The sequence below is a fragment of the Pelodiscus sinensis genome, chromosome 6 (genome assembly GCF_052426305.1).
Source record: "Pelodiscus sinensis isolate ZL-2025 chromosome 6, ASM5242630v1, whole genome shotgun sequence".
NCBI lineage: Eukaryota > Metazoa > Chordata > Testudines > Trionychidae > Pelodiscus > Pelodiscus sinensis.
Genome location: NC_143057.1, coordinates 41,161,984 through 41,184,161, shown reverse-complemented (window position 1 = coordinate 41,184,161; position 22,178 = coordinate 41,161,984). Strand labels below are relative to the sequence as shown.

General features: G+C 47.2%; 1 protein-coding gene across 1 annotated transcript in view; it reads left to right on the top strand.

Annotated features, from left to right (window-relative positions):
• The window catches only part of LOC102459043 (FERM domain-containing protein 3), a 200,725-nt gene that overhangs the window by 84,114 nt on the left and 94,433 nt on the right, over positions 1 to 22,178 (top strand). Inside the window, exons 2-3 of the mRNA XM_075931758.2 lie at positions 2,187 to 2,291; positions 15,881 to 15,923. Coding sequence (XP_075787873.1) covers positions 2,187 to 2,291; positions 15,881 to 15,923 — 148 coding nt within the window. The remainder of the gene's footprint in view (positions 1 to 2,186; positions 2,292 to 15,880; positions 15,924 to 22,178) is intronic.

Sequence of the window (22,178 nt, the reverse complement as noted above, 5' to 3'; positions counted from 1 at the left end):
TTGTAAGATCCAAGGCTAGAAGGGAACATTGTGGTCATCTAGGCCAATGGTGATCAACATTTTTGTACTGCGACTCCTTTCATATAGGAATCCTCTACACGGGTTTGGGCTGTTGGCTGGAGCCCCCACCAGACAAGGGGCTGACAACCTATGACCTCCACGTAATAACCTCGTGTTCCTCTGGGTCACAATCCTCAGATTGAGAATCTATGTTCCAATGGTTAAATCACTCTGGCCATGTCTATGCAGCAGCATTATTTCGTAGTGTGAGTCTACACAGCAAGCCCATTATTTTGAAATAAATTCTTACTCCGACTCCTGTAACCTTCATTATCTGAGGAGTAAGGGAAGTCGGGGGAAGAGTGCTTTATTTTGAAATCACTGCTATGTAGACAGCTTCAGAAGTTGAAATGAGCTACATAATTAGCATAGCTCAAGTTGTATAGCTTACTTTGAGTTCAGCCCTGCTGTGTAGGCGTGTCCTCTGTGCCCACCTTAATTCCCCTCTGAATTTGTGTAACTTTAACTCCCAGTTATTGGATCTTGTTGGTAACTACAGCACATATAACGCAGTTTAATTAAAGTCTCTTGAGGGGGGTGTCATCTGAGGGGTGAAAGGGAGTTATTCTCATCTACTTTAATGTCTGTCTAACCCCAATCTATATGATTTATTATTTGTTTATACTTGGGTTGCAGTAGTGCCTAGGTGTACTGGTCAAGAATTAGAGCCCTATTGTGGTGAGGACTGTGCAGGCATACAGGAAAAAGTCCCTGTCCCAGTGAGCGCTCTCACTAGGTACTGACAAGATGCAGAGGATAAGACATATCTGGTGGCACAGTATCTGGATATGCAGTATTGAGAATACAAAACTTGGAATAAGTAATTTTAAATCTCAGTATATTTTCATATGTGACTAGGCGGATATCCACGGATTTGTGGATCAGTAACCAACTCCAGTTATGCATTTCAAAGATGGCCCGCCATGTGCAGCCTGGGGCCAGCAGGAAGTCATTTTTGAACTGTGCAGGTGTGCATTTCAAAGCGGAAGTACCCACACAGAGCCTGGGATCAGCTGGGGACTCCCCAGCTAACTCCAGGTTCTGTGGAAATGCTCCATGCAGCGCTGCTGTTTTGAAACGCTGCAGTGGTGTTTCAAAGGGGCAACGCCATACAGCTGATCCTGAACTGTGTGTGGCCTTGCCCCTTTAAACTTCTGCCATGGCGTTTCAAAGTGGCAGTGCCGCACGGAGCCCATACCCAGGCTCTGTGCGATGCTGCTGCTTTGAAGTACCGTCTTTCCCCCCCTTTGCTGCCTCTATCTAATAGGGGAAGCAACTCGTCGACTTTAATAATTTTTGTTGCTCTTCTGTGAACCCTCTCCAATTTCTCCAGATCTTTCTTGAAATATGGTGCCCAGAACTGGACACAATACTCCAATTGAGGCCTAATCAGCGCAGAGTGGAGCGGAAGAATTGCGTCTCATGTCTTGTTCGTTACAACACTCGTGTTAATGCAGCCCAGAATCATGATTGCTTTTTTTTGCAACAGTGTCGCGCTGTTGACTCCTATTTAGCTTGTGGTCCGCTATGGCCCCCTAGATCCCTTTCTGCAGTACTCCTTCTTAGACATTAGCTTCCCATTCTGTATGTGTGAAATGAATTGTTCCTTCATAAGTGGAGTACTTTGCATTTGTTGTTATTAAACTTCATCCTGTTTACCTCAAAACGTTTCTCCAGTTCATATCATTTTTAATTATGACCCTATCCTCCAAAGCACCTAAAACCCTTTCCAGCTTAGTATCATCTCTAAACTTAATAAATGATAAAGATATTGATCAGAGCCAGTCCCAAAACTGACCCCCTGTGGAACCCCACTTGTTATGCCCTTCCAGCATGACTGTGAACCGTTAATAGATACTTTTTTAGAATGAATTTTAAAACCAACAAATAGTCTGTTAGCACTTTAAAGACTAACAAAACATATGGATGATATCATGAGCTTTTGTGAGCACAGCCCACTTCTTCAGATGACCGGAGTGTTGACACTCTGTTTTAGCAGTGATTGCCATATAAGCTCTTATTCCTGCCCTCTTTATTTCTAAGAGTTAATAAATAATGGGTTTAGAATATGTGCAGAATGTATTTAGAGTAATACAATACAAGGTGACTATTTTTTTCTTTTCCAGAAGGAGACCAAGGGGCAGTTTCTCATAGATCATATCTGCAACTATTACAGCTTACTGGAAAAAGACTATTTTGGAATTCGATATGTCGACCCTGAGAAGCAACGGGTATGTAGATGAACACTGGCACTATTATAAATGTTAAAATCGAAACTTCCCACATAATTTGACAAACACTATTCAACTCCATCTTTAAGATATTTCATCACCTTACTGGTGCTGCCCATGATTATAGACTTGACCTCTACTGCCTGGTCGAGGGCTGCAGAGGTAGGTGTTTGGCATGGTCCACGGTGTTTCCCTATCTGTGTGTACTTCAGACGGCCAGCCCCGATATATTTTTGGGCATTGGCCATCAACTCCTCGATCTTTGCCTGCAGGGCCAGTAAACCCTCCTCTAGGTACTTACTTCCGCCATGCCGCTCAGGATCTCATGTTAGGTTACTTATCACTGCCAAAGTGCGATAGAGCCACACTCCATCAACTCATCTAGTTCCCTTTATTTCCATTTATGTGATTCAGCTTCTCGAGGTTAGTTATTTGTGCTTATAAAAAGTGGGCTCCCAGCATATGAGTTGTATTGTGAGATACGGAGATGCAAAGAGGTTGTGGAAAGCATGCAGTCACAGTTGGCCCACAGCACAGTGGGTAGCACCAGTGGTATCAGGAGAAGCATTGCTCAGAAACAGCCATCTGCAAGCATCCGTAACGTGTAAAAGAGGCTACCCAAGGGTCACTCTGTTTTCACAGCCTCTGCAAGAAAGAAGAAAGCCCTTACTTTTCATAATAACCTGCTGACCGATTCATTTGATGTGTCCTATAAAAAACAAAGAAGAATTAATTAAAACAAAGTCTATAAACAGGGTTCATCCAGGTCCATTTTGTAAATTTAAGATTGTGTTCTTGTATTATTAGAATAAGATTTTCTTTTTTCTACAGCTGTGTAGTATAGTAGTTTGTCTAAACTCTTTTCAGAATGTTATTTATGAGAAACCACTGCAGTTTATAAATTATTTAGCACCATATGCTTGACAAGATGCTTCAGCACCTCAGGAAAGTGAGGAAATTTTAGACAATAAATGAAGACTAACTTGCACAATTAATAGCAAACCCTTACCATTTGCATTTGTTTACCCTTAACATTGCATTTTACTTGTTTTAGCTTTGCTACTAAAGCACAGATCCCATATGAAAATAGTGTTCTTGAGATGAGTAGCAAATAACGTGCAAAACATTTGTGAATATTTAGTAGTCAAATCTGATACCTAAAAAATAAAGTTCTTGCTGCTTCAAAATTGTTTTTCTGGAGTTGTGAATTCTGCTGCTAGAATTTCACATATACCCAACTGCAAGGTTATTCTCTGTAAATGTGACAGTTGTTTCAATCTGGATCTGATACAGAATATCCAAGAAAAAATTATTGATTTAATATATAGTCTTCCTCAAATCTGGGGCTATGCATATTTAAGATTACAGGTAGGTTCTTTTTTATAGTTGTCAGCTTCTGACCGAGTTGAACCCAGTTACAGGTCTAGTATGTATATTAATACATACAGGCAGTCCCCGACTTACGCGAATCCGACTTATGTCGGATCCGCACTTACGAACAGGGCTTTTCTCACTTTTTTTTAGGCGGCGGCTTTGCTCGGGTGTCCCTGGTCTGCTGGGGGTGTCCAGCAGCTTTTCTGGACCCCCCCCAGCAGACCAGAGGGACAGGAGCAAAGCCGCCCAGGCGGCGGGGGACCCGCTGCCTGGGCGGCTTTGCTCCCGGGCAAACGAGCAAAGCCACCCAGGCGGCGGCTTTGCTCGGGTGTCCCTGGTCTGCTGGGGGGGTCCAGCGGCTTTGCTGGACCCCCCCCAGCAGACCAGGGAGACAGGAGCAAAGCCGCACAGGCGGCATCCTGCCACCTGTGCAGCTTTGCTCGGGGGCAAAGGAGCAAAGCCACGTGGGCGGCGGGGTCCCTCCGCATGTGCGGCTTTGCTCGGGTCTCCCTGGTCTGCTGGGGGGGACTCCCCCCAGCACCCCAGGGAGACAGGAGCAAAGCCGCAGGGGCAGCGGGGTCCCTCCGCCTGTGCGGCTTTGCTCGGGTCTCCCTGGTCTGCTGGGGGGGGACTCCCCCCAGCACCCTAGGGAGATAGGAGCAAAGCTGCACGGGCAGCAGGGTCCCTCCGCTTGTGCGGCTTTGCTCGGGTCTCCCTGGTCTGCTGGAGGGGGCGCAGCTAGTGCGCCTCCTCCCCCCCCCAGCAGACCAAGCTTTTGTTGCGGGACGCCTCGGGTAGAGCAGCTGGGGTGCTGCCGGGTTGGTCCTGTGGAACCTACTGGGCAGCACCCCAGCTGTTCTGTCCCAGGCTCCAGATTCAGCAGCTGTTGAAACTGATCAGGCTGATTCCAGGAAGCTGGGGGCAGAGCAACTCTGCCTCCGACTTCCTGTAGTCAGCCCCTGGTCAGTTTCAGTGGCAGCAAATGAATCTGGAGCCAGTTCCGACTTACTTACACATTCAACTTAAGAACAAACCTATAGTTCCTATCTTGTACGTAACCCGGGGACTGCCTGTATTGGTATTTTAAGAGATGTGTAGGGTTCCCCTAAAAATCCTTTCAAAACCCTTTAATGATGAGCATCTGAGCCGGTCCCTAGCCTGCCGGTGCTACTTGCTTCTCATTCAGTTTTGCATAGTTTGTCCCACAGGGGATCTTGGGTTGCTGCAAAATCCTGACTTACAGCCATAAAATTGTTTTTTCAATTGAATATGGGTACAAATGAGTAAGGGACAGTGGATTTCTGCAGGTTCCGCCAAGGTTTCAATCCAGTTAACTGTTAGGGACATTTGTAAGAAGATGGAAACCAATGTCCTATCACAGTGTAGGCAAGGGAAAAGGAGTGAAAGGAGAGTCTGCAGACTCTCAAGTTAGTAGTGATGCAGTGTCTAACGTCCCTTCTAAACAGGGTTTGGATATGTTCCTCAAACTCTCGATAAGAAGTGTGAAAACCAGCAGTCATCCCAAACAGAATTCAAAAGAGAAGTGCCCAGGGTCGCTGACATTCAGAAGGCATCCACCACTTCCATAGGAGAACACTTCTGCTTAGGTTTTTACATTGCAGTCATTATTGTAGTATCTGATTAGTATTTATTGTGAGGAATATCTTGTGTTGGTAGGGTTTTTTTTAATATAAATGTTGCTATGTGTATATATACATTAGAGATGGCACAGACTAAGACATGCACCTTGCTGTTAGAGTGGAATGTGGTGAAGTTTGCTATGGTTCTTAATTTTGGGGGCAGTTCATGGCACAGATACAGACTGGCCCCTTGCAAAGTTTAGAGGACAGATGTGCTTTCATCATAGTTTATGTGGCTAAAGAGATATGTGGTAGCACTGGCATTTCCTGGGCTTCATGCCCAGGTATATTACATTGCTGTAAAATGATGCAAGTGTGAATAACTGAAGCCAGGTCATTATTCTTCAAGATAGGGTGGATTCTCCTGGCCAGCTGGAGATGATGGAAGGCATTACTTGTGGATGTTGCTTTTGATAATTTAGCGCAGTGATGGGCAACCTAGACTAGTGAGAGAGCCACGTGAGTGACCCTCTTTCATCTCAGTGGGCCACAAGACTCTGTTTAACAATTAACTGCAGATTAAGCATAGCACACTATCCTTTGCTGAAGACAGACTGTTTGCCAACTTAGTTGGCATTTCCTTAGCATCGACTTCAAGGTACGGTTAAAACGCTCCACCAGCCCATCTGTTTGGGGGTGATAGACCGAGGTCTGGAGCTTTTTCACCCCCAACAATTTGCACAGCTCAGCCATTACCCGTCTGGACACGTTTGTCCCTTGGTCCGTCAGGATCTCTTGAGGCATCCCCACCCTTGCAAAGACCTTCACCGTCTCTGTTGCCAGGATGGGCACCTTAGTATTATGGGGGGGTACCACCTATGGATAGTGTGTGGCATAGTCTATAAGGACTAAAATGTATTGGTTGCCCCTTTTTGACCTCTCCAGGGGTTCAACCAGGTCCAGGGCTACCCTCTCGAAGGGCATATCCACCACCGGAAGGAGGACCAGGGGTGCTTTGGGCACTCTCCCTGCTCCCGCCCGCTGACAGTCTGGGCAGGACTCACAAAAGTCTTTGACCTCCTTGTACACCCTGGGCCAATATAAGCGCTGTAAGACTCTTTGCAGGGTCTTTTCCATCCGTAGATGGCCTGCCCAGGGGCTGGTGTGGGCCAGGTCCAGTACTTGCCACCGGAATCGCGCCAGCACCAACAACTGGTGCGTCTCTCCCATTTTCCCCGTGTGGTGAGGACCCAATACAACCGGTTGGTTCTTACATCGAACCGTGGGCCCTCTGGTCACATTGACTCTGCGCCGAGGTCCTCGCCAGCTTGCTTTCACGCGTGCTTGAGTGAGGCATCCTCTCTCTGCTCTCTGAGGAAGTCCGCCACTTCTCTCCTGTGCTCCGGTCTGGGCTTGGTTTCCACGGCCTGGGCCTCCGTGGTCCTTGCTCAGTCTCCTGCTGTCGGGGCGTTTCGGTAGCCGCTACCCCTTGATTTTGTCCCCATCATGTCACCAGCCACCGAAACCCTGGCCAGTCCCGCCCTAGTATCACCGGGTATACCAATTTTGGGGCCACTGCCACCCGGCACCGGGCTCATAGGTGCCTCTTGCATATGTGCACCCATTGCGTGGGATAGTGTCTCACTTCCCCGTGGATACACTATTGCTACTGGCTGGCCTCTGGCACCCCCCTGCGGCACCAGCTCATCTCTAACTAGGGTTTGGTTGCAGCCAGAGTCCACCAGCGCCCAGGCCGGCTGCCTGTCCAAGCTTACCTGGACTGTGATCCGGAGAGGGTCTCGTCTCTGCGGCATTCGTGGTGTTGCCTGTGCCCATCCATATTAGCAGTCCATAAAGGGACAGTCTCAGCTGAAATGGCCCTCCTGTCCGCATTCGAAGCAGGCTCCTCACTTCATGGGTTCGGGTGGTCGGGAGGCCTCCTCCCCTGCCGGTCCGGTGTTGGTGTCGTCAGAGCTTGTCAGGTTCAGTGGGCAGGTACTGGGTGGTGCTGGTGGCCTGTCATACACAGGAGGTGACACTAAATGGTCTAGCGATCTATTCTGGCCTTAAACTCTATAATAGTGATAGAAGTGCAGCCGTGTTAGTCTGGTCTAGCTGAAACAAAAGACAGGACTATGCAGGCAACTCTATAACTGAATTGCCTTGGACCTCACTAACCCAGACATCAGCATTGGTTGAATGAGGCTGGATGGCCTCCTCAGTGTAAATCTGAAATCAGTGTTCAGCAGAGCGCGCATCTCAGTCCTTGCCCATTATACCCGAATCCGAGAAACACTGGACCTCTGTCCATTCATCGATGGTGCCGCTACTGGCACTGCCAGGCTGTCATTTCTACTGAGGGACACGAATATAGCCAAGGTCACAGCTGCTCCTCTCTTGCTGTGGTCTTATGTAAGGTAATACAAACAACACCTCTAATTGTAGCACCCGGGAGGAGGGGGGGGGGGTCAGGATTCGTTATTATAGATGTTGATCATACTCATTGGAAGAGAGACAGTCCATTGCCCAATGAGCTTAGCTTAATTTAACACATGGCAGCCAGGGCGGATTTGCCAAATTACAGGAGGGCCTGCAGGAGGAAGGGAGGGAAGTAGGAATAAGAGTGCATGATTCCATAGGTTAAATATTGCTCTGCATGATGCCTGTGGATCATTCAACTTTTTTCCTCCAGAAGAAAAATACCAGTAGGCTGCAATCTGAGGGATAGGAGTGCCAGCAGTGTTCAAACTGGATAACATGGAGGTGTGGGAGAGGGGAAGAGGGATTGTGTCTCAGTGTTGCTTTCCTTAGGAAGTAAGTTAGCATATGTGCTGGCACAGGGAAATAGACAGCAGGGAACTAGGCTGGGGCTGCACAAGTGGCTGGTTTTGCTGCACTGGGGGGTGGTTGGCATGAAATACCGAGGAGTATGTGGTCTGGGAGATTATTCAGCTGCAGAGACTGTGGGTTTTTCCCATGTTACGTTAATGTATGTACATACAGCTTGTGTGAGCTTCACTGCATGAAGAAAAATGTCAGGCCGCACTACTGGTTTTCAGTCCGCGACAATACAGCTTTGAAGGCCACGAGCATGACCGGATGGTCTGGTTCTTGTAGCTATATCTGGAACAGATTCATCTCTGTGCTGATGAAGAACCCAGTGCAGGGGCTGAAAAGATATTGGCTTGTGCCTCTGCTATTCTGGGGCTGCTGGTGATGCCCTAATGAGTGTTCCTGGTGGATGTCCCCATGGGCTGTGTTAGGGCACTCCCCTCTGCCTACAGCATGTTCCTGGCCTGCTGTGAAAAGCCCATGAGATGCTTCCTATAAGGGAAGCTCCTGCTGGGGATGCAGAGCTAGTGGCCAGGCTGGATAGCCTTATGGCTATTGCCTGAGGGACACTTTGGACTGGTGTTGATGACTCTGTATCAGCTATGCCAGCCTAAAGTGGGCACCCATGAATTCCCACTGTCTGTGCCTGGGTGTCCAGTAGTAGCTTTAGCTGCTGTTATTGTTGTTTGTCCCTCACTGTGTCTGTTCTTGGTAAAGATCTGACGAAAGGAACTGCATTATGGCTAAGCTGGGTGTGTCTGTTTTGAAAAAACAAAGAAATGGTACCGCATGGTATGTATCTGAAAGTTTAGGATTGGATTGAGTTTGCATAAAAAACTCTAATTTTGTTCACTCTTCAGGAATGTTTCATAAATTTTGCAGTTGTATCTTTTTATGTTCCCTTCTGCTCTTTACATCTGCTTGTCCTTTTTTAAATGGATAAACTTGGTTTGTTGGGCACAAAACAAGATGATACAAATGTACAGTGTATAGTATCCTCTGTTTAGGGATGTTAATGGGATAACGGTTAACTGATACCAGGGAGCAGCCTGCCACCCGCAGCCCACCACAAGCAGAGGGATGCTTCAGCCACACTGGAACTCTGTGCAGGGCTGGGAACCAGCAGACCCCCACAAGGCCAGAAGCAGCTGGGTTGGAGCCTAGCCCCACCGCAGAGGGTGGTGGATGGGCTCCCTTTACCCTTTTAATCAGTTAACTTGAAAAGTCCAGGAAACTGCTTCCATATAGTGTACAAAATTATAGTAAAATGACTGTTGCCTGAGTGGACATCTTTAGCGCTAAAGTCAGATTGATTGGAATACACTTATGAAATCTGATGTTCTCCTTGTAATCATATTCAGCCAGATACACTCCTGAGTATGTGATTGAACATTACCTGAGTCTGACCAATATTCATGCTATTTAGCAAATTCCTTCACCCATGAAATCCGTGCAAAACAGGGGCCTGATCAAAGTACACTGAAGCCAATTGAAGGCTTCCCATTGGTATCAGCTGGTTTTGGGTCAGGCCGCAGGTTTCCATTGTTGGTACAGGTTGGACCTCTCTGGTCTAGCACCCTCAGGACCAGACTGGTCCCAAACGAGGGGATTTGCTGGACGAGGTGAGGTCCCCTGCTACTGGCTCCCCAGTCTGCCTCCCCTCCCCAGTGCCAGTCCTAGCCGCCTTCCCCCCCACACACTGGGCTGCTGCGGCCCCGGCAGCCTGGACTGCTGCTTCCTCGGCCCCATCTCCGCTACCCAAGCTGCCGCATCCCCGACTCCATCTCTGCTGCGGCTGCCATGTCCCTGGCTCTGCCTCTGCCTCTGCTACCAGGGCTGTCATGTCCTGCTGCCACAGCCCCAGTGATGCTCTCACCCAGCGCTAGGGCTCCTCGCCACTAGCCCTCTTGCCACTGGCGCTCCCAGCTAGGATTCCCTGGTCCAGGAACATTGCCAAACGAAGGAGTCCCAGTTTTTGGAGATCCAACCTGTACATGGTTTATTCATCAGTAACTCTTAAGGGTTTATTTTAGCTTTTTAAGATACATCCTTGTTTTGGACAGAGCGGGACATTTCTGGGGGTTGCTGGGAATAACAAGTTACCAGGACCAGATGGCATTCACCCAAGAGTTCTAAAAGAATTCAAATGGGAAATTGCTGAACTATTAACTGTGGTTTGTAACCTATCCTTTAAATCAGCTTTCGTACCGAATGACTGGAAGATAGCTAATGTGACGCCAGTATTTAAAAGAGGCTCTAGAGGTGATTCCGGCAATTACAGTCCGGTAAGTCTAACGTCAGTACTGGCAAATTAGTTGAAACCATAGTAAAGAAGGATGAGTAGGAATGGTGTTCCTAGACTCTGTTTGTCAGAGGCTGGAAATGGATGACAGGAGAGGGATCACGTGAGGATTACCTATTGTGTCCCCTCCCTCTGTGGCATCTGGTATTGGCCACCATTGGCAGACAGGATTCTGGGCTTGATAGACCATTGGTCTGACCCAGTATGGCTGTTCTTATGGGGACAGTAGCAGTATTGGAGTCTGTTTTTTTCCCTAGTATGTGGGCTGCTGTGGAGTGTTATGGGTCCCTGGCATGGGAAAAGTGTGAGGTTGTGGTGGGAGCTACAGGCATTGTAAGTACATCTGCACTTTCCTTACCCATTGTCCTGTCTCCCAGATGCATAAAAAGTGCTTTGCACAATCTGGTCCCATACGTCATTTAATTACTTTAAATGAAATAATCTTCTTGTTTAATATACGAATGTGGAAAAGATCTAGTGCTTTCTGGCTTAAATAATGTGCATTTTAAAATGATTCTTTTAGCCCTGTGGTGTCCTTTCTAACTGGAAGATTTTTGCTATGGAAGCATGCATAATGTTAGTATTGTGGATAAACAAGAGGACACCCGGCCTTGTAAAGAGCTACTCACTGAGATTTATCTGCTGATCAGAAGGGATACTTATAGGCTTCATCTATACTAGCAATTTTTGTTGGTATAACTGCATTACTCAGATGTTCCACACCCCTGAATGACGCACTTCTACTGACCTTACTCCTGGTGTAGTTAGATTTCCTGTCAAAAAAGCTACTGTCTCTCTAGAAGGTGAATTACCTATGCCAAGAGGAGAAGCTGTCCCGCTGGTGCACGTCATATCTTCATAGAAGCGCTCTAGTAGTACAGCTGCACTGGTGCTTCTTGTAACCTTTGAAGTATCGATAAGTCTGCCTACAGGCTTTGAGGGGGCAGCTTGGGGGACTAGGCCTCAGGGGAAACGACAGGGTTGAGCGATAGCCTCCCCCAGCCCGCCTTTCAGAATCCCGTGGGGCTTACCACCTGGTGATTTGGGGGCAGTATAAAAGGGCCCAGGGCTCTGATCACTGCTATGCTGCTATCATGGCATCAGCAGCAGGGAGTCCTTTCAAATCAATGAGCCTGGGACATATGTCCCTTTTGCTGCTCCTGCCTCCCTCCTCCCCTTTACTCCGCCCACCCACTGTCTGCAGGCCTGAGTGTAGCATCTAATGAGGAGTTCAGTTACAGGTGCATCTTATGGGGAGGGAAATTTCTTTAATGTTCAGAGATTTTATGCTTATTAAATTGTTCAGTTCTTATACTTGCCTGACTAGAGTGAATGAAAGGAGTTGATCAGAATAAGATTAGGAATCTGAGGGGTAGCAATGTTAATCTGTAACTTTAAAAACAAGTAGCCCCATAACACTAACAAAAAAAAATAAAAATATATATATATATATATATAGTATCATGAGCTTTCATGGGCAAAACCCACTTAAGCAGAGATGTGAATAAGGTTAGATGTTTCACATCGTGCCAGAGGACAATGTAAAATAGTGTCCTTGTTTGGTCAGTTTTGTGGAACAGATCTGGAGTCTCTGGAGTCTAATTGATAGAGTCACATTAACATAAATGGCCGTTGGATCAGGTACCTCAATGATAACTTAATGTGGCATGTAGGGCAAATGTAGAAAAGTGTTACGTTCTTATATCTCTGAAGATTCTGCTTCTGTGTGTGTTTGACTCCTGTCATAGACTCGTTACTTCGCTTTTTATTTGGTTTTAGAGAGGCATTTAGTTTTCTCAGTCTCCTTTTATTGTTTGCCTGTCATTTTTAATTGTATTGGTAGAAATTAATGCAGCTATGTAATGGAGGACATAAGTGGAAATCTGAAAAGCCAAAATATATTAAGTTAGGCTCCTAAACACATATACAGGCATCTCAGTAGCCAGATTTTCAGTAGTGCTGAATGCTCGGGACGTGAGCCACTAACTGGTTAACCAGCTAACAAGTAAGCATCACCTTAAATGTTGTAATGCTTATAGGTTCTAGTTAATCATAGGTGCTGAAGGAGCTCCCAGCCCACAGGGCCCACCACAGGCAGGGGATGCTCTGGCTGATTAACAGATGTAACTCCTGTCAATGGCAGGCTGGGCCTCCATGCTTCAGGTTACATGCTGGCTCCCCAGGAAAAGGACTGGCTGGATGTGCCAGCCCAGCTCCCAGGAGCTGGCTGCAGAGTCCACCACAAAGTCTCCCTGGGAGCGGGGCAGGCAATCCCTGCCAGCTCTGCTCCCGGGAAGACACCTTTGTTGTGGCAGTGAAGCCTCCTCTGCAGAGGCCAGCAACTCTTGCCAGCTCCACTCCCGGGAAAGCCTCCTTCTCAAGAGTGGAGCTGGCAGCTCCCGCCGGCTTCTCTGTGGCAGGCAAGCTTCCTCCCTGGGAGTGGAGCTGGTAGCCCTTGCTGGCTTCTCTGCTGCAGGGAAGCCACCTTCCCAGGAGATGGGCGAGCAGGGGCCAGCAGCCCTGTTCCTGGAGAGACTTTGCTGCAAGCTATGCTATGTAAAGCTTTATTCTGCAGAGCCTGCACCATGTATAACCATGTAACTTCTAAGATTTTCAGCGGTTACACGGTTACTTTTTAAATCAACTTTTTACATCCCTACTGAGCACCCACTAATCTCAATGAAGCCAGTGGGAATAATGGGTTCTTAGCACTTCTGAAAATCAGGCTAAACTTACACTATATATTAATTTGATGGATTTGAAAGCCAGAAAGGACCATTGTGATTATCTCATCTGACTTCCTGTGTAAAACAAGCCATAGAATACCCTAAAAATAAGGTTTTAAATATTTAAAAAATTGACAGTGACAGAGAATCCACCTTGGCAAATTGTTCCAATGGCTAATTACCCCTCACTGTTAAAAATAGTCACCTTATTTCCAGTCACCTTATATGTCAAATTGTAGCTGAAATTGTCTAGCTTCAACTTCCAGCCATTGGTTCTTGTTATAACTTTAATTGAAGAGTCTTTTATTGAATATTTGTTTCCTATGTAGATACTAACACTGTGATCAGACCTTACTTTTTTTTTAGTTAAGCTAACTAAATTGAGCTAATTGAGTCTATCAATATAAGGCATGTTTTCTTGTTCTTTAATTATTTTAATGGTCCTCCTTTAGACTCTCTCCAATTTAGCAATATCTTTTTTTGAACTGTGGATACCAGAACTAGATATAGTATTCTGGAAGGTGTTGTACCAGTGCTGTTCCAGATGGTCTAGATGGCGTTTGGCTTTGCCATCGGTACAGGGGACTTCACCTGATGACCTCTTGACGTTCCTTCCAGTTCTATGATTCTGTGTAAAGTGTTTTTCAGTCCTGGAACAGTGTATGGTTAGAAATAGAAGTTATACTTACTTCGGCTTGGTCTTTTGAAAAGAAAACGTAAAACAAACTAACTTGCTTCAGTCTGGGAAAAGAAACCTTTCTTAAAATATCCTGCCAAATTAGCAGGGTAGTCACAGTCCAAGTGTCTCCGTCTTGCCTGAATCTGAGCCTTGGAGCTTCGTCACTCTGGCAGAGTGGAGATGGGAGAGATACAAGTGCCTTCCTTATACCTCTGTTCTAATGATCTCGTTAATCCCTTCCTCATTATCTTAGCATGGGTCAGGTACTAGAAACTCTCAAGGAATACATCCTGCTACAAACTCTTTAGAATAATATATATCTTTAATTACCCCATTAATCATCCACTTCTAACCAAGAATTTCTCTAACATGCATTATTCCAGTGGAAGATGAACAACATTTTATTCTGTGTAATCCAAGCTGTTTTGCAAAGGGGGGTATGGGATAAATGCTAGCACATTTTCAGTTAGGGATGGGTACGCTTTTTACACACTATAGTTAAAAACTGCATTTCTGATCTTTTTTTAAAATTTTATTCCGGACTTAATTTTTTCCCTGCCCTAGGTTGAAATGTGGCATGAGGGAGATGTCAAGGTGGAAGAATGAGTTTCTTTTTGAGTCAATTGGGGATGAACTTCAAAATCAGTCTAACATGGCTATGGAACAGTGCCTGCCACTCATAATACTGCCATTGGCAGTGATGCTTAACAGCCCTAAATTCTGAGTTGCACACATTGAGACATGGGTTTTTAGCGGCATTTGTGTTTCATTAGCAGTTGTACATGCCACCAATAATTACAGCTGAATTTAGCTGCTTCTTCAGGAAATTTCCAGCTTTTCTTTTTAAATTAAATTACTACACCACTCCATTAGTAAATGCTGCAAATTACCATAAGCTTGTTCTGCATGTGGGTACCATTACAATGGCTATGATAGTCAATACTACAGATATTGTAGGCATTAGAAAACACTCTTTTGGTATTTTGTTTGCTTTGCTTAGTGTCCCCATCCAATCCATAAAGGCTAATTTTTTGCTAGCATGGAATAAGTTAAAAATTAACCCTGTGGTGTAAGGCCTCCTCATGCTGATTATGCTTAATAAGGCTGCCTAGCACACTTGCTGGCCAGTGACTGCAGCAGCACAAATCTCAGTTTAATGTGGAGATTTTTCATGTGCAGGAAAAATCTCCATGGAAAGGCTGATGACCTTTGTCAAAAGTGACAATTGAATATCAACCCATCTGTACATCAGCTGTCTCAGTGGCTCAGCTCTATGCTATTGCAATTGCTAGTAAAGTGCCCTAGTTCTTCTGCTGAGGTTTGAGTGCAAGATATTTGTATAGGTAGGAGTCCATCTTGCAAAACTGAAAATCTCTTCCCATCTTCCCAACCTCATACTGTACATTGTTCCAAAACAGAGAAACATGTACTAATTTTAGCCATTATCATTCCTTCCCCCACAGGCTGCGAAGAGACCAAAACATGTCCATAATTATTCATTGTGTGCTGTACGATCTTCTTAGCTATACCATTTAATTTAAAACACATTTTATCCTTTAACATTTTTGCTTTTGATCAAGTTTCCAGTTCTTGCTCGGAAAGGGTTATAATAACTTTTATGCTGATATGGGCTAAGAGTGTATGATTTAGTACATGCAGCAGCTGTACTAAATATCCAGTTCATGACTCCAGCAAATATCGGGTTTAGATTCTGAATGTTCTCTGTCCTTATTTCGCAAGCATGAACATCTCCTTTGAAATAGAGAAGAATAAGGTGTAAGTCACTGCTGGGGACTCTGATCAGGGGAGCTACTCTGCTTTGAATGGATCTCTTTGGAATCTTGTTTTATAAATAGCAATTCTTAACTCTATTATTACATCATTTATGTATAGAGTTGTGACATACACTATAGCTAGAGTATATATAGAAAGAATAACACACAGGGTTGTTTTTGGTACCTTTGAGATGCCTCCTATATACTGGCTTATATTGGGAAATGAAAATATTATGTGTCAGTTTATCACAGCCTCTTAATTTTAAGTATGTGCTGTACTGTACAACATGTTAACTGCTGATCTCTGCCCTTTCTTTTCAGCACTGGCTTGAGCCCAACAAGTCTATCTCCAAGCAAATGAAATGTGAGTGTTAACAGTCCACTTCATAACTTGAGACACTGTTTTGAAATGCCCATGAGTTGTGTTGTTTCTCTGCAGTCATTTATAGTGTGTTTTGTTTGTTTCCCGGTGCAAGAGTGTTCTTTGTATCCTTGCTGAAGCCTGGAGAATTCTATACCATCCTCATTACTTTTGATACTGTGCTTGTCAAAAAGGCCCTTCATTATGACTACATTCTTTCTGGGCTAAGACTAAAACCAGAGACATGCCGACATCTCTGGAGTGATTCAGTGCATCTTTCCTTTGTGGAAAATAACTGAGTACTCTGGCTCTGTTGGGCATCCTGTTCTTTTCGGACAGTAGAAACAAGACAGAGAAAGTGGCAGTGAAACTGGAGTCTTCTGCCTGTGGCAATGCAGAGTACGAAGGCTGGTCCACACTGAAAAGTTACTTAAGCACAACTATGAAAAATCCCCTCCCCTCCACTACCTAACATAGTTAAAATCAAATTGACCCCTTGTGTATATATCGTACTAGGTCAGCATAAGGAATCTTCCATTGACCTAGATACCATCTCTCAGAGAGGTGTATTATTTACAGTGTTGGGAGCTCTCCCTCTCATTGCTGTAGTAAGCATCTACACTGAAACATTACAGCGGTTTAGCTGATTGCTCCATCTATACCTTGTTAATATTCTATGGGAAGACACAGCCTTATACCATCCGTTTAGTCTAGTAATCTCATATGCTGTGACATAGACGTGTAGGATTGGACAGGACCTTAAGAGATTGTCTAGTCCAGTGCCCTGCGCTCATGGCAGGACTAGGTATTATCTAGCACAGGGTTTTTCAAACTTCATTGCATTACGACCCCCTTCTGACAAAAAACATTGTTACTTGATTCCAAGAGGGAGACCTCCACACCCAGGGCGGGGGAAAGAGATGAGGGGGAGAAGCTGGAGCCGAAGGGCTTCAGTACCAGGCAAAGTAGAGCAGAATCACTCTTGTGTCCAGCTTACGACAATCCTGAAACACAGCTCAGAATGATATTGGGGGTAAGGATGTTAAAGAGCAGTTATCTGGCTAATCGTGTAGTCGATACAATTTGTATTGACTACGCGATTAGTCAATAAGGGGGCTGCTGTGCAGAGCTGCAGTGCAGGTGGCTTCCAGAGCCGGTGCGAGCTGGACCTGCAGTCCTGGCTCGTGCCAGCTCCAGGAACACTGTGCCTCTGCATTCTAAATTTAGTAAGAGCCGGGCTGCTGCAAACAGGGGCTGCTTGGTGGCAGCAGCCCATGTCCGTGTGGGAGGTGGTGGGGGGAGACCCTTCTGGGAGCCCCGCTGACAGTCTGCTGCTGGAACAGCCTCCCCTATCCCCACCTTGCTGCCTCTGATCGAGGCAGCAGGAAGGAGGGGTGGGGGGTAGGGCAAGTGGCACCATGGAGACAGTGCTGGTGGGGGGGGGGACTGCCTTTTAAGTTGCTCCTCCTGGCAAAAGCTCCTGTTTCCCTCCCCCCTTGCTGCCTTGCGGGGAGGGAAACGAGTAGTTGAGTACTTGACTGTACAATAAGCTTATGCTTATTGGGTAGTCGACTACTTGCTTACAAACTTAATGGGGGGGGAAGGTTCAACAGTGATGTGATGTTCACTCATATTTGGCTTGATGTTTTGGTTTTCATTCACTAAGAATTAAAGATTTCTAAAAAGTTAAACTAAATTTTTTCATCTTTGTCTGAGGTTCCTATTTTCCAAAACGTTTGCCCGCTCTGTAGTTGTCAGGTCAGCCACGTTGCTTTGGAAATGTTATGGCCTGTAGTATTTTTTCTTAAATAAACAGATGACAAAGTCTTGAATAAGCAAAACTGCTTCAGTTGTCAGTGATTTGCCAGTCCTTGGAGGCTTGAATTCAGTCATTGGGATCTACTGCTTGTTTTACTAAAGAGTGGTGTCAGTTTTATTTATAACAGAAGGGTGGAGTGACTAAAGAGGTGAGATTTAATATTTTCCTTTATCGGGTCATTTGTAAGCAACTATATTGATAGGAAAAGAGAGCGTCCTTCAAGAACATTGAGCTGCCTGAAGTTGGGGTTGGATGACAGGGAATGTATCAAAATGATTCTGTTCTCACAGCAGGGGCCTGCAATTTTATTTGGATAAAGCAGAGGTTGGCAACCTTTCCAAAGTGGTGTGCCAAGGTTTAACCCTCCTGCCCTCGGCTGCGCCACTCTGCCAGGATGAGGGAGGGGCTCTCTCCACTGTGTGCCCCGCTTGGTCTCCTGCCCTGGGTTCCACTCTGGGGAGAGGAGGAGCAGCGTGTGCATGCTTCCCTGCACTTGGGTGGCTGTTTGGGCAGGGAGGAAGGGGCAATAGCAGGGAGGGGGTGCAGGGTCTCGGCATGGAGGAGGAGTGGGGGGTGCAGGGTCTGGGTGGCACTTACAATAAATAAACCCTGTTACAGGCATTGGGGGAAAAAATAACAGTCACTCCCACGTGGCAGCCAGATACCTCTCCACGCACGGAATGAGTTAGAGGCCTATGGGCCGAGTGTGGAATGGAGGCTGTGCCTTGTCAGGAGCACAGGGAATCTGGCTGTCGGGTCCAGGCGAGCTGGGCAGGATCCAGCCTACGGGTGCCTGGATGATAGACTCCAGCAGCCCCATGGTGCTCTCTGGCAGGTGTGAGTGCACGGCATATGGGAGGTGAGAGGTGGGAGCAGAGCAGCACGTGGAGCAGTGGGGACACGGCCATGGCAGAAGTGGGTCCTTCATGGGCAAGATGGCGGCCAGGTCTGCTTTTGCCCCCTGCGCTGCTCTCGGCTTTCTATCCCAGCTGTAACCCTTCTGCCAGATAGGGCCGGCAGCAACCAGGGCCGGGTTCAATATCTAGGGGTCCATCTCACACAGAACTGGCTCAAGCCCCACCCAGTAGCCTGGGAAATTCACACACCCCTGGGCGCCTCTCAGAGGTAACGCTTCCCCACTCGCAAGCACAGAGTCTGAGTGTAGAAAAGAAACTTTTAATGAAAGAGAGAGAAGTGACATGGCATTAACTTGGGAAAATACCATGAACAGAGTTCATAACTCCCCGCGAGTACCTGTCCCAGCTCAAATGGATTGAGCAATATCCTTTGCCTCTCAGGTTCATTCGTCCAACAAAGTAAGGGTTCCATTCACTTACCCCAACTTTCCCTGTACCCCACTTCAAATGCCCCACTTACAGCTCAGTCCAGTCAGTGCAGACCAAGACACATCACCCTGACGACTTCCTTCATAGAGCTTGATGTGACGCCACCTGTGTGCTGCCACTGCTACCTGCCGGTTGTTCCCACCAACTGCTCCGCTGGTCACCCACTGCCGCTCCTACCGGTCACCCATTCCCGCCAGCTGCTCCACTGGCCGCTTGCTACCTCTCCTACTAGCCGCCCGCCTGTCGATCCCGCCAGCTGCTCCACTGGCCACTTGCCGCCTCTCCTTCCAGCCGCCTGCCAGTCAATCCCACCAGCCGCTCCACTGGCAGCAATGGGTCTGGCTCCAGGCCAAACCAGTGACTTCAGCTCTTAGTGATTTAAACTCTTTAGCCACCACCTAGGCTGGCAAAAGATTCCAGCTTCCACTGGACTAGCAAAAAAAACTCCTCATGGAGTCTGCTTTAGGTCTGTCCTTAAAACAAGGGGGAAAAGGGGAGGTTGATCCAGTCTTACAGCTCAGACCTGGCAGGCATGAAGCAGGCTGACTCAAGCCCTTTCCCCCTCCAACTCAGTTCACTCAACTCTGGAAGGAGGGAGACTTGTTCCTCGGAGACCTCTTACAATGATGGTGTCTCTCCTGCAAGCGCTGGTGTCCTATTTTACAGTTCCCATATTTAGGGGTTGCATGATTTATGACCCCCACAACAGCCCCAAATTAATTACAATACATCACATTCCATTCCAACACTGATCCTCCATCAGCCCTGGCTGAATTGGATTTACATAGTCACACCTTGGGATTCCTTTCCCCTCCTGGCATGAGCTGTATTTACATATCAACAGTTAACAGTTAATTGTCTTGCAGGGCTAAACAATTGGAGCCAGCACACCAACCCCCAGGGCAGCTCTCTCCTTTTAGCTGGCTGATAGCAAGCAGTAATTCAGCCCCTGCTTACACAGCCATGGCTTCCTGCTGCTCCATTGGCTGGATTCTAGCCAATGGCGCAGCAGGAAAAATCTGCTTCGTTCCTCCAGCTAAGGGGGTGGGAGGGCAGGTGTGTGTGCATGTGCAGAGCCATTCATGGCTCTGGCTTTTTCCCCAATCGCACAGTGAGGCTTGCAGCTTTCTTCACTCCCCCACCCCGAGTGCCACTGAAAATCATCTTGCATGACACTTACGGCATGCATGCTGGATGTTGCTGACCCCTGGTCTAAAGCTGTACACACCCTAAGTCATTGTATGGCTGATAAATAATAAGCACTTAAAAATATCCCGAAATAATGTGCGTTTTAGCCAGCAAAAAGCATTTTTGTTCTTGTGTAAATCAACACAATCTTATGCATCTTAGGGTATGTCTACACTATAGCGCTAATTCGAACTAACTTAGTTCGAATTAGTTAATTAGAACTAAGCTAATTCGAACTAACGCATCCAGACTAAAAAACTAGTTTGAATTAGCGTTTTGCTAATTCGAACTAGCTTGTCCATACAGAGTGGACCCTGAACCGGGGTTAAGGATGGCCGGAAGCAGTGCCGGCAGGGCATCAGATGAGGACTTAGAGCGTGGAGCTGCTGCCTCAGGCTAGCCGAGGGCTGTGCTTAAAGGGACCCGACCCCCACCCCGGACAGACAATTCTCAGATGTGCCCTGCTTGCAAAGCAGTCCTGGCGTGGAGTGCCCTGAGTGCCCACACTGGGCACATCACAGCACTCGGCCATCAGACCGGCTGCACTTGCCGCAGGCTGCCATCTGGGGAGAGAGGGCAATTGGGGGGCTGCAGGAGAGCTTCCACCCCCAGAAGCCCGCAGAGCCAGCCCAGTCCTCCCCATAGGGGGCTTGTACCCCATTCCTCCCTCACCTCCTTCCACTTACCCTTCCCTAGCCCCCCTTCCTGATGTACAAAATAAAGAAAATGTGTGGTCAAAAATAGAATCTCTCTTTATTGAACAAAACTCGGGGAGACTGGGAAAAGGAGGTGGGAGAGGGGAAGAGAGAGGGTGGGAGACGGGAGGGCAACTAAAATGATCAGAGGTTTGGAACAGGTCCCATATGAAGAGAGGCTTAAGAGACTGGGATTTTTCAGTTTAGAAAAGAGGAAACTGAGGGGGGATAGGATAGAGGTCTATAAAAGCATGAGTGGGATGGAGAGGGTGCATCAAGAAAAGTTCTTCATTAGTTCCCATAATAGAAGGACTAGAGGACACCAAAGGAAAGGAATGGGTAGCAGGCTTCAAACTAGTAACAGAAAGTTGTTCTTCACAAAGCAAAGAGTCAACCTGTGGAACTCCTTGCTGCAGGAGGCTGTGAAGGCTACAACTAGAACAGAGTTTAAAGAGAAGTGAGATAAAGTCATGGAGGTTGGGTCCATGGAGTGGTATTAGCCAGGGGGTAGGAGTGGTGTCCCTGCCCAAAGTTTGTGGAAGGCTGGAGAGGGGTGGCACGAGACAAATGGCTTGGTCACTGTCTTCGGTCCATCCCCTCCAGGGTCCCTAGGGTTGGCCGCTGTCGGCAGACAGGCTACTGGGCTAGATGGACCTTTGGTCTGACCTAGTACGGCCACTGTAAGCTCAGGGCTCAGGGTCGGGGGTCTCAGTGGACCACCTTGATTTTCATGCACACCTGCTCCTGGGTGGCCAGGCTGGCAGCTCTCCTGCCCTAGACGGCCACTTTCCTGTGCCTAGTGTGGAGATCGTGGACGAGGTCCACGATGTCCGCACTAGACCAGGCGGATGCCCGCCTCTTGCAGTCCCGGGCAAGCTCCCGGGAGCCGCCAGCCTGGTCCCGGGAAGAGGGGGAGGCCTGGGGGGCATCGGGTGGCTGGCTTGAACCGTGCCAGGTGCTGGGTCTGCTAGCTGGGTGCTGGCAGGCTTGCACCTGGTACGGGCACCGTAGCCAGCCCGTGCCCCTTTAAGGGGTCCGGGGCCGGGAGGGGGGCAATAGAGTTTCCCTGGTGTTGGCCAGAGTGGCCACCAGGGAAAGCTGGGGAGGGCTAGCCTCCCACTAGTTCGAATTAAGGGGCTACACACCCCTTAATTAGAACTAGTAAGTTCGAACTAGGCTTAGTCCTCGTAAAATGAGGTTTACCTAGTTC